This window comes from Sorex araneus, chromosome 6, assembly GCF_027595985.1.
Source record: "Sorex araneus isolate mSorAra2 chromosome 6, mSorAra2.pri, whole genome shotgun sequence".
NCBI lineage: Eukaryota > Metazoa > Chordata > Mammalia > Eulipotyphla > Soricidae > Sorex > Sorex araneus.
Window position 1 is genome coordinate 109,172,023 of NC_073307.1, and position 12,452 is coordinate 109,184,474.

Sequence of the window (12,452 nt, forward strand, 5' to 3'; positions counted from 1 at the left end):
GCCACGTGCAAGGCAAACGCCATACCCGCTGTGCTATCGCTCAAACCCATTAAATAGTTGGAAAACGCAGAGGATACTGCTGTCTGATTTGTATGCAACTCAGGAAAAGATGTGGTAGAAACTGAACCAGGTGATCCTGAGCAATGGAATAGTGGGTAGGACAGTTCCCTTGCATGAGGCCTGACTGGGGTTCAATTCCCAGCATCCTATATAGTCCCCTGAGTACTACCAGGAGTGATTCCTGAGTGCAGAGCCAGAAATAACCTCTGAGCATTATCGGGTGTGGTCCAAAGAAAAAAAGACAGACAGAGAAAGAGAGAGAGAAAAAAAGAGAATGAAAGATAGAGAGATAGGTAGGAAGGAAGGAAGGAAGGAAGGAAGGAAGGAAGGAAGGAAGGAAGGAAGGAAGGAAGGAAGGAAGGAAGGAGGAAGGAAGGAAGGAAGGAAGGAAGGAAGGAAGGAAGGAAGGAAGGAAGGAAGGAAGGAAGGAAGGGAGGGAGGGAGGGAGGGAGGAAGGAAGGAAGGAAGGAAGGAAGGAAGGAAGGAAGGAAGGAAGGAAGGAAGGAAGGAAGGAAGGAAGGAAGGAAGGAAGGAAGGAAGGAAGGAAAAAAGGAAGGAAGGGAGGGAGGGAGGAAGGAAGGAAGGAAGGGAGGAAGGAAGGAAGGAAGGAAGGAAGGAAGGAAGGAAGGAAGGAAGGAAGGAAGGAAGGAAGGAAGGAAGGAAGGAAGGAAGGAAGGAAAAAAGGAAGGAAGGGAGGGAGGGAGGGAGGGAGGGAGGGGGAAGGAGGGGGGAAGGAGGGAAAGGAAGGAAGGGAGGGAAGGAAGGAAGGAACGAAGGAAGGAAGGAAGGACGGAAGGAAGGAAGGAAGGAAGGAAGGGAGGGAAGGAAAGAAGGGAGGGAAGGAAGGAAGGGAGGGAGGGAGGGAGGGAAGGAGGGAGGGAAAGAAAGAAAGAAAGAAAGAAAGAAAGAAAGAAAGAAAGAAAGAAAGAAAGAAAGAAAGAAAGAAAGAAAGAAAGAAAGAAAGAAAGAAAGAAAGAAAGAAAGAAGGAAAGAAAGAAAGGAAAAGAAAAAGAAAGGGAAGGAAGGAAGGAAGGAAGGAAGGAAGGAAGGAAGGAAGGAAGGAAGGAAGGAAGGAAGGAAGGAAGGAAGGAAGGAAGGAAGGAAGGAAGGAAGGAAGGAATAGAACTGGGAGTAGGCATAAATGTCAGTTTTTGATGAGCATTATGGTAGGGTATTTGGTTTTCTTTAAATGTTTGTAGCCGTTATTTTTAGATACCATCAGTGACTTTATAAACTCTGTGTAAGAATCTACTATCTGACCATAGTATGATAAACTAAAATGCAACCAATGTTTCACCAGTTCATAAGTACAGAGGAACCAAATTTATCCTTGAGATAGGTACTGAATAATAGCAGATGAATTTTTAAAATAAATTTTTACTGATCCTCTAAAATTAAATATTTACATAGTTAAGTTTACTATTTTATCAATGGCTTAAGTATTCAAGTAGACTATATCGTGAGATTATAAAAAATAACAAAGTAATTTTATTCATATTTTTCTCTTACATGCAGATCCTTATTGAGAAAGATATATAACAAGTGATTTTGTAAGTAGGACTTAAGAAGATTCCTTGGTCCGTTCAATGCCATTTCTATGGATTATCATACTAGAATCATTCTTATCACTCTGATTACTGAATTTGACTTCAAACAGGTGCAGTAGTATCCCAGACTCTTCCACCAATAACTAGCTTAAACCTGTGCAGGTGCAAGTGATTAAGGTCTAGCCATCCAATGTATTAGAATTCTCCGAATCTTAGAAAAATTACCAGGAGGATGAGCAATCACACCACAGTCACCTCTTTCCTTCTGTGGGGATTTTCCAGTTTCCCAGATCTGCAGGTCCTTCTCTTTGTGTTGATTTTCTTCTCCCACCTGACCATTATCGCTGCAAATGTGTCAATTATGGTGGCCATCAGACTCAGTAACAACCTTCACACCCCCATGTACTTCTTCCTCTGTGGTCTGTCCTTCTCAGAAACATGTACCACTATGGTCATCATCCCCCGCATGTTGGTGGACTTACTATCAGAGAGCAAGACCATTTCTCTTCCAGAGTGTGCCACGCAGATGTTCTTCTTCTTCGGCTTGGGAGGCAATAACTGCTTCACCATGGCTGCCATGTCCTATGACCGTTACACTGCTATTCACAACCCACTGCACTATGCCATCCGGATGACCCCTAAGATCTGTGCTCAGCTCATGCTGGCCTCTTGGATAGTTGGGTTCCTGATTTCCTTGAGTATCGTCAACATTGTGTTTAATTTGCCTTTCTGTGGTTCCAACACCATCCAGCACTTCTTCTGTGACTTCTTACCTGTCGTGTCCCTTGCTTGTAATTATACTTCCTATCATGAAATGGCTATTTTTTTGCTCTCTGCCTTCGTGTTGGTGGGCAGCTTTATTTTAATCATGATCTCCTACGTCTTCATTGGATCTGTAATCATGAAGATGCCCTCTGCTAAGGGGAGGTATAAGGCCTTCTCAACTTGCTCCTCCCACCTCACTGTGGTGTCCATACACTATGGGTTTGCTGGGTTTGTGTACTTGAGGCCTAAAAACAGTGACTCATTCAGAGATGACATGTTGATGGCTGTGACTTACACAGTACTCACCCCTCTGCTCAATCCCATTGTTTATAGTCTAAGGAACAAAGAAATGCAGACAGCCTTAAGGAAAGTAATCAGCAATACCAGTAGGCTTATGCCTCACACAGTAAATAAAAGAACTGAAGACATGTAAAAAAATTGCAGATTGACAAAGTGAATAAAATGAGCATTTAAAATAGAATTCACTGTATCACTGTAATCACTATCATCCCATTGTTCATTGATTTGCTAGAGCAGTCGCAAGTAACATCCCATTCATCCCTGTCACATGCTAGTGTAGCCCCGTGGCATATTGGGAGCTCTTTCAGGCTCGGGGGAATGAGGACTGTCATTTTTACTGTTTTGGCATATTGAATACATGACAGGTAGCTTGCCAGGCTCGGCTGTGTGGGCAGAATACTCTCAGTAGTTTGCCAGGCTCTCTGAGAGGGATGGAGGCTTTTGGGGTGGCCTCTAATCACTTTTACAGGTGTTCCCAGTCAGGTATATATATATATATATATATACACACATATATAAATTATATATATATATAATCTATGATTTGTTGACTGCTGTCTGAACCCCATCAAATATGGCGTGGTAATTATGGAGAATGGGTAGGGAATGTCTTATGATGTGTCGCACAATCCGGGAATATGTTCACTCATATGTGAAGCTTGACCCAAGCATGTAGATATGGAAAGCAGCCTGGAGCATGTTGGTGGTTGAGTTGTGGAGGTCGGTTGATGGGGCTGTGTCTCTCGGGGCGGGGAGGGCTCTCACCCACCCCCCTCTGAGGCACCCTGAGTGAAAACAGCCTGGTGTGGAGTCTGGTGTAATATAATATAATTATAAGTAATATAACTACTATGTACAGAATAATTCTAGTGCTGAAAGAACATAGTTTCAAAGTTTTTGTTCATTTGTTAGTTTTTGAAGTGGGGACACACCTGGTGGTTCTCAGAGCTGCACTCCTGTTTCTGTGCTCAGGAATCACTCTTAGCAGGACTTGGGGTCAACCACATGCAAGATGAGCACCCTGCTCACTATAGTATCTTTCCAGTCAATATTTTTAATGTGTGTGTTCATCCATGTATGTATATCCATATTTAAATATATAATAAAAGAATAAATAATTTCTGTAACAGTATTTTAAGATAATATCAAATGGACTAATGAATTTTCCTGGTAATGGATTATAGTTTTAATCAATTCTAAGTATTCTTTGAATAACTCTAATCCTATGCCCCTAATATTTGGTAGTTGATTGACTCTAAAATATATCTACTCCTGGGCATTGGTCATAATTATTTGACTCAGGCTTCAGTTGCTGTAATTCCTACCACCTCCCAAAGGGAGATCCTGCCATGGGACTGGGATGGACCCAGGGCAACTGGCAAAGCTACCCTTGCATCAAAATGGGACAGTCTAGAAAGCATAAATGCATGGTCTTGATGCAAGCTGTTATGACTTAAGAGACAGGACCCCCATGGGGAAGGACAAGCTGAACTGGCCTGAGGAGACTTAGTCTGGGGTTTACAGTAAAAACCTTGCTTGTTCTCAGAGTCCAAAGAGCTAAGTTTTGGAATCTTTGTCTCTTACTGTGTTTATCCAAACAACTGCAAGTATTGATAAGAAGTAAACTTAATTGTTTAACATATACAACTAGAAGGAAAGACAAAAGCAATGTAGATCTCCCTAGGGGACAATGTCTCCTTGAGTTAATATCCCCAAGAGAATTGCCTCTGCCAAATATTTTATCTCTATAAATGATCCATGACACCTATGTCCTACACCTCAACTCCCCTCAGATGTTCTATAAATATGCTAGCTGCTCTGCATTAAGTGGGCCATTTTCACCATCAGGCTGTGGTCCTCCAGCTCTCAGTCTCTCTTCTGGGGAGGTCTGGGAAGGACATGAGGCAGCTCTCAGACACGGAATGCATGTGTCACCACTGTCATCCCGTTTGCTCATGGATTTGCTTGAGCAGGCACCAGTAACGTCTCCATTCTGAGATTTGTTGTTACTGTGTTTGGCATATTGGATATGCCATGGGGAGCTTGCCAGGCTCTGCCATGTGGGCAAGATACTCTCAGTAGCTTGCCAGGTTCTCTGAGAGGGGCAGAGGAATCTAACGTGGGTCAGCTGCGTGCAAGGCAAACGCCCTGCCACTATGCTATTGCTCCAGCCCCATATACTTTTTTGAACTCACAATCAGTGATATATATGCTAAAAGCATAATACAAAAATATCAATAAAAACCAGAACTTAAAAAAAAATAAATAAGACAAACAAGCCTTGGTGAGACTGACGTAGAAAGGGGAAAATTTTATTAATAAGATTATAAATGAAAGAGTAGTTATACCAATGAATTACAGAAGATCAAGCTTATTATGAATAACTTTTTGATACTAAGTTAGAGAAACAGGAAGAAATGAATAAATTCTCAGATTCACACTACCTCCTACAACTGCATCAGGAGAAAGCAGAAAGCCTGAATAATTGCTAGAAATTGATATTGCAACTAAGCCACAAATCTCTCCCCATAGTGTTCAGATGGGTCCACTAGTGAATTCTTCCAAACCCTCAAACAGAACTTATTACCTATCCTTTTCAAGCTTTCCTTACTGGAAAGAAGCAGGAATCTTTAAGAACATTTTCTATGAGACCAATATTGTTCTATTTACCAAAAAGACATCAATAAAAATGAATATATAGACCAACTTCCTTCATAAATAGACAGATTATTAACAAAATCTTAGCTACCCAAATTCAATAAGACCTTAAAAAAATGAGGTTCTGGAGAGAATGCAGTGGGTAAGACATTTGCCTTGCATACAGCCAACTGGGTTCCATCCCCAGCACCCCATATGGTTTTCTGTGCCCACCAGAAGTGATTCTTGAGCGCACCGTTGGGTATAGCCCCCCAAAAATACAAATTACATACTAGAATCAAGTGGAATTGGTAAAAATTCATGCGATCATACCAATAAATGGAAAGTATGATGCAACAATATTTGTGATAAAAACTTCCAACAAAATTGGGTAGAAGGAACTTGCTTCATAATTCATAAGTTTTTCAACCCAGTTTTATAAAGTTGTTTAATAATTCATCTTGTGATTCTTTTTAGATTTTTAAAATCAAGGATATTCCCGGTTTTATTACTTCACTAAAGCATACCTATTTTGCTGTATCTATAAATTTGTGTAATTGCACTATAATCTCACAGCTTAAAGGTCTTAATATTTGGTAAGATGTGTTAAGTAAGGTATCTGTCCTTTACCTTTGTGAGTTTTTATATACTGATTTGATTCTTTTAGTATGATTTTCATGCTTTGCGTTTTTTTTATTTGTTTTTTAATAAGTTTAAGTTTACTTGGTAATTTATTTCCTATAAATATTTTACATTGAACTATGGCACTTACAGTTTTATCAATATATAAAAATCTATAGTTATACCTGCTTTCACCCACTTTAGATTGTTTCTTGTTACTTTCAAGATAAATCCATTAAAAATTACTTTAAAATCTTTCAGATTTTTGAATTATTGGTTATATGGTTAATTGATGATGTTAAAATAGTATAACTTTTTTTGTACCCCACTGGATTTTATACTATTACTTTTCTACTTCTTGAAATGAATAGAAGTATTATTAACTTTAGGGTTTCTTTTTAATTTTAATATGCCTCTTTCATTAAGTTTTCTTATGATTCAGTTATTTTTTGATTTTATTTAATTATTAAATCCATGAGTTAAAATTAATATAAAAAATAAACACATAGAAATATTAACATGCAAATTTATAGTCATTTATGTACATAAATATAAGTATTAAGATATGTTTTATAGTCATGATTTTTATAATTTTTTATTCAGTACAGTATTTAGAGAACGTAGTAATTAAAGCTATTAAAATAAGTTAAAATTAGGTTTATTTTCTAAGATGAAAGTCAAGTAAGGAGAGGGTGCTAAAATCTCAGGACTGGGAGAAATAGAGACATTATTGTTGCCCGCTCAAGTAAATCGACAAATAACCATATGACAGTGACAGTGACACAGTGATGTGAGAGGGTCAATATACATCAATAACACTGATGTAGACCTGCTAAATAATTATTTTTTAAGACTACAAAGAACTAGGCCAGAGAGATAGTACAGGTGGTAAGGTGTTTGCCTTGTGCATAGCCAACCTAGGTTCACTCTGGTATAACAAGGAGTTATATGGTACCTTGAAAACCACCAGCAGTCACCCCTCAGCAGAGCAAAGTGTGCTCAAGCTTCCTCCAGAAAAAAAAATAAAAAGGGCAGGGGAGACAAAAAGAAATATAATGAAAAAAACTTAAGAAGCATGATTGTCATACAATGATAGAACACCTGTCCCTCCATCAGTGCACATTCTCCACACCAATGTCCCTAATATACCCTCGGTATAATATTTAAAAATTAATTTTATTGTCAACACATGTTTACTAGCAAATAGATAAGTCGTTTTATCAAAAAAACACAGTTTTACAAAAATGAGGAGATAATAAAAAGATGAAAGGAGAGGAAGAGAAAAAGGAAGAACTATGGAATATACAGTCTTTATTCTTTCCCAGTGTGAAGTAACATAGAATCATAAATATTTGCTAAAAATTGTATAATGAACACTAAATGACATTTAAAGTTCTACATGACAAGTATTTCACCTTTATTTTAAGAGCTTATCAAGATATTTTAATTTCTCTATGGATGAAATTGACATTCATAAATGTTCTATTTCTTCTACATTCCAATAAAAGGAAACATCATGGGCTGGAGCAATAGCACAGCGGGTAGGGCGTTTGCCTTGCACGCAGCCGAACCGGGTTCGATTCCCAGCATCCCATATGGTCCCCTGAGCACCGCTTGGGATAATTCCTGAATGCAGAGCCAGGAGTAACCCCTGTGCATTGCCGGGTGTGACCCAAAAACAAAAACAAAAAAATAAAAAAGGAAACATCAGCTGTGAATAAACAACAAATCTCATAGCAAAAATTATTGTAAAATGTACCAGAACTATGGACCATAAATGTAGTAATATATTGTTTTATGCATTTGCTTCCCTCAAGGCAATAGTTCTTGTAAATAGAAATATATGCCAAAACTATGGGATATATATCACTATCACTATCACTATCATCCTGTTGTTCATTGCTCCCAATTATGTTTATAAGACTTCTAAGTTAAAATGACTTTCTTTCCTCTGTTGTCTCTTAGGATCCAGTAAGAAAACCTGCTAGAATCATGTTTGGCAAGGCAAAGTGATTAACATGACTACTACCAGTTAAATCTGTCCCTTATGAAATTCTACGGTTTCTTATATAATATTTTTATTTTTATGACTCTTGAGTTATTCAAGTTGTCTTTTATCTCTAAGTTAAAGGAATAGCTTGTATCTATTAATTTTATTAACGTTAGTGATTCTGTTTGTATGGCCTGTAGTTTTCACCAGCAACCATGTTTCACAGCTTTTTTTTTTTTTACCCAGGTCTTTATTTTTTACTCAGTATAGTTTTTTTTTTAATTTTTTAAAATTTTTTCTTATGTTTTATTGAATCACTGTGAGATACAGTTACAAAGCTTTTATGTTTGAGTTTCAGTCATACAATGATAGAACACCCATCCCTCCATCAGTGCACATTCTCCACACCAATGTCCCTAATATACCCTCGGTATACTATTTAAATAATTACATTTAATTCAATCTGGATAAAGAATTTAAATAATTACTTTTAGGAACAATGTATCACTGTATCACTGTCACTGTCATCCCGTTGTTCATCGATTTGCTTGAGAAGGCACCAGTAACATCTCCATTGTGAGGTTGTTACTGTTTTTGCCATATCGAATACTCCACGGGTAGTTTGCCAGGCTCTGCTGTATGGGCGGGATTCTCTTGGTAGCTTGCCGAGCTCTCCGAGAGAGATGGAGGAGTCGAACAAGGCCTCGTGCAAGGCAAACCCCCCTAGCCGCTATGCTATTGCTCCAGTCCAGGAACAATGTATTTTGATATATTTAATTTTATTTTCTTGTGAGACACTTCATTCTGAGTCACCTTATCTATTTAGCCAGCTTATGTTCATCCTCAGGGCTGAAATTCTTTAGTCATCCATACTAGAAATCTGTGTTAAAACTTGTCATGTTCCTCTGCCCCAATCAGAATTATCAAATGGACAGTCTCTGGGCTTTAAATAATGCCTTCCTCATCCTAAAACACAGTAAACCTAAAACCTAACTTGTTAACATTTTGTTCTGACTTGCCCAGTTCTCTCAGAGCAAAAAATATTTTTATATTAGATTTAATCCTCTGGGTTTCACAGTTTCTTGTGATGCAATTCCTGATTATGTGTAATCTGTGGCATAAATCTGGGAGATCTAAAATTCTGTCATGTGCTTAATTTTCTCACCGTAGGACTTAAAGATTGAAACTTGCAATCCTGCCCATTTGTTGGCAAGAAACCTCAAAAAACAAATTATGTGCAGGAATAAAAAAGACTAAATTTGTGCAAATATACTTTTCTCCAGCAATTAAACTCAGGTAACCCCATATTCAGAAGAATATGCATTTGCATTCTTGCTTTGTTTGTCTGGGGGTCACTCCCAGCAATTCTCAAGGGCTATTCCTGGCTCTGCACTCAGTAATTACTCCTGGTGAAGCTCAGGGGACTATATGAGATGCTAGGGCTTGATCCCTGGGGTTTGAAGGTGCGTGCGAGGCAAGCACCTCACCTGCTGTACTGTCTCCCCAGTCCTAGCATTGTTGCTTTGGATGTATCTTCCTAGTGAGACCTACATTGCCATTTCCTCCCCTGGCATGCTGTTCTCGCTTCCTCTCTTCTGCTAATTCATTCTCCAAGGAACCAACTCCATTTAATTGTTTGATTCACTATCTTGTTAGTCTGTCTTTCCTATAATATAAGATAAATTCCACAAGGGCACATATGTTTAGCTTCTTTTTACTTTTATTCCCAAAGATCTTTGACAATCCTTGAAATATAGAAATAAATGAACATAAGCTTAAGTACATGAATTCATAAAGAATAAGTGAACAAAATTATTAATGGCCTTAAGTCTGTCAAAAAACCAGAGACTTTTTCTGAAACATTAAAGAGGGATAAGAGATTAAAGATTAAATTGTATCACATATCTTGTATTCAGGTTGATTAAGACACTTCATGAAGCAGTCACAATATCAGAAGAGAGACAATTCTGCTTTCTCAGCTACCTGAGTAAATATCAAGTCCTGACCATGAACAAGACCCAAAACTTTGTCTTATTTGGCCCCTAAGAAGTTCAAGAAACTGCTCATTCTCACAAATAGTTCACCAGGTTCTTGAATTTTGTTTAATTATTGGGTTATTTTTAGGATATGGCTTTTCTCAGATTTTACTACTATCTCTTCACTCAGGGATCACTGCTGGTGAGATTTAAGGGACATATGTGGTGCCAGGGATTGAACCCAGGCCCACCACATGCAAGGCAAACACCTTACCCCTATGCTACCCCCCAATCCCCTGAACTCACCAGTTTTAATATGACAGAAATCACAGGCCAGTTAGACACATGTCATCCTTCTCTTAGGGGGTCTCCACATGGTTACTGGGTCCAGAGACCAAGAACCAAAATACAGGTGTAAAATAACCATCCCTAAAAACAAGCTTCCTCCTCCAATTTTCTCTCTGGTTGTACACGCTAATTTTCTCTGAATATATATTCAAACTTAACTACAGTTATCACACTTGTTTTTACTTTATTATTTATTTGTTTTGGGGTTTTTGTTTTGAGGCCAACCTGACAGTGCTCAGGGCTTACTCCCAGCTCTGTCTGGGCTCTTGCATAACTCCTGGAGAGCCACAGACCATTTGTGGTGCCTTGGATCAAACCTGAGTTGGAGCCACTTGCAATGCAAGCGTCTTCGCTGCGGTACTATCACTCTGGCCAATGTTGTTTTTAGGTAAACAACATTAAAAATGGCCCAGTCATAAAGAATTAGAGGTCTCTTTTAAATATATGTGAATAAATATTAATGATATTTTAGTTATTTTTTATCGAACCAATGTGTACTTAACATCCTTAAGGCTACTAAACATAGGACTCTGATTTGACATTTTAGATCAAAAAGTGCACCATTTATAAGCAAATCTCTACCTGAATGGCATACAACTGATATATTTAGATCACAGACACACAATTTCTTTTTATTGCTATAGTTATGTAATATTTTTTACAAAAACGTATAAAACAACACGCTTCACTAAGAAAATATCTTTCTAGCAAGCTGTCTCTTCAGAGCCCCTTTAATCTCATTGTTCCTGAGGCTGTAGATGAGGGGGTTCAGCATGGGGATCACCACCATGTAGAACACAGACACTACCTTGTTCTGGTCAGTTGAGTAACTGGACTTGGGCATCACGTAAATGAATGTGATGGTCCCATAGAACAGAGTGACTGCAGTGAGGTGGGAGGTGCAGGTGGAGAAGGCTTTCTGGCGCCCCTCAGTGGAGCGCATCTTCAGGATGGTGATAAGGATGTAGACATAGGAGATGGCTATGATAAACACTGTGACCACAATGATGGAGCCAGCGGTAAAGGAGGGGACCACTGCAGGGATACTGGCATCAGAACATGAGAGTTCAATTAAAGGAGCAAAATCACAGAAGAAATGATTCACTTCATTTGGGCCACAGAAGAACAAAGAAAAGAATGAAGCAGAGAAGGAAGAAGCATTGAAAAGACCCCCTGTGTAAGCCACTACTAGTAACTGAACACAGACTTGTGTGGACATTTTGTTGGAATACAAGAGTGGGTTGCAGATCGCCACAAAGCGATCATAGGCCATGGCAGCCAGAAGGAAGCACTCAGCTGTCCCAAAGAAAACAGCTGAACCAAGCTGGATGCCACATCCCAGATAAGAGATTGTGTTTTTCTCCACCAAGAAGTTTACAAGCATGTTGGGAGTGACAGAAGATGAATAGCCTATGTCAGCAAAAGCCAAATGGCTCAGAAAAAAGTACATAGGATGATGGAGCTGAGAAGACACCCTGATAAGAATGATTGTGCTGAGGTTGCCAGAGATGGTCACCAGGTAGATGCAAAGGATGATCAGGAAGAGGATGATTCGAAGAATGGGGTCGTCAGTTAAGCCCAGTAAAATGAAACCTGTTACTGCAGTGTAGTTTCTGTTCCCCAAGGAATCCATGAGACAATGCAGCGCAACAGCTACACCGTGAACCTGTGCGACAGTCTAACAGTAAGCTGTAAATTCAGTAACTTCACTTTCATTACTAAATATGAGAATTTATCATAAACGAAGATATTCCAGAATATTTTTATTAAAATATAAACACATTTACATGCAAGAATGAGTCAATTAAGATATTTTCTTAATTTTTAGCCACTCCTTGCAGTGTTTGAGCATTACTCCTGTATCTGTCCTCAAGGATCATTCCTGGGCGTCCTCTCGGTCCATTCGTGATGTTGGGGATTAAATCTGGGTCAGGCACTGGGAAAGCAAATGCCTTACCCACTATACTGTTTTTCTGGCCCTATTTTAAAAAATATTTAAACAGAAACTCCAGAAAACTTTCAATCATTTTTTTTCTTTTAATACTGTGGAGTTTTCACATGTGCACTAATGTGGCTTTGATGTCACAGAAAACAATATAAAAACTGTACGTATAATTAAATATATGTATTTACAGAAATAGGAGGTATTTTGGTTAATAATTTAGCATAGTATAGCTCATCACTTACCAAATTCTTACTAAATAATAA

General features: G+C 38.5%; 2 protein-coding genes across 2 annotated transcripts; one reads left to right on the plus strand and one right to left on the minus strand.

Annotated features, from left to right (window-relative positions):
• The first annotated feature begins 1,839 nt into the window (after window positions 1–1,839).
• On the plus strand, window positions 1,840–2,805 carry LOC101537126 (olfactory receptor 10T2-like). The gene has a single exon (XM_004613674.2). The coding sequence runs from the start codon at window positions 1,840–1,842 to the stop codon at window positions 2,803–2,805; it is 966 nt and encodes a 321-aa protein (XP_004613731.2).
• Window positions 2,806–10,932: 8,127 nt separating this feature from the next.
• On the minus strand, window positions 10,933–11,877 carry LOC101548148 (olfactory receptor 502). Its single transcript, XM_004613638.2, has one exon. It carries the CDS (start codon window positions 11,875–11,877, stop codon window positions 10,933–10,935), a length of 945 nt encoding a protein of 314 aa, XP_004613695.2.
• Window positions 11,878–12,452: the final 575 nt, after the last annotated feature.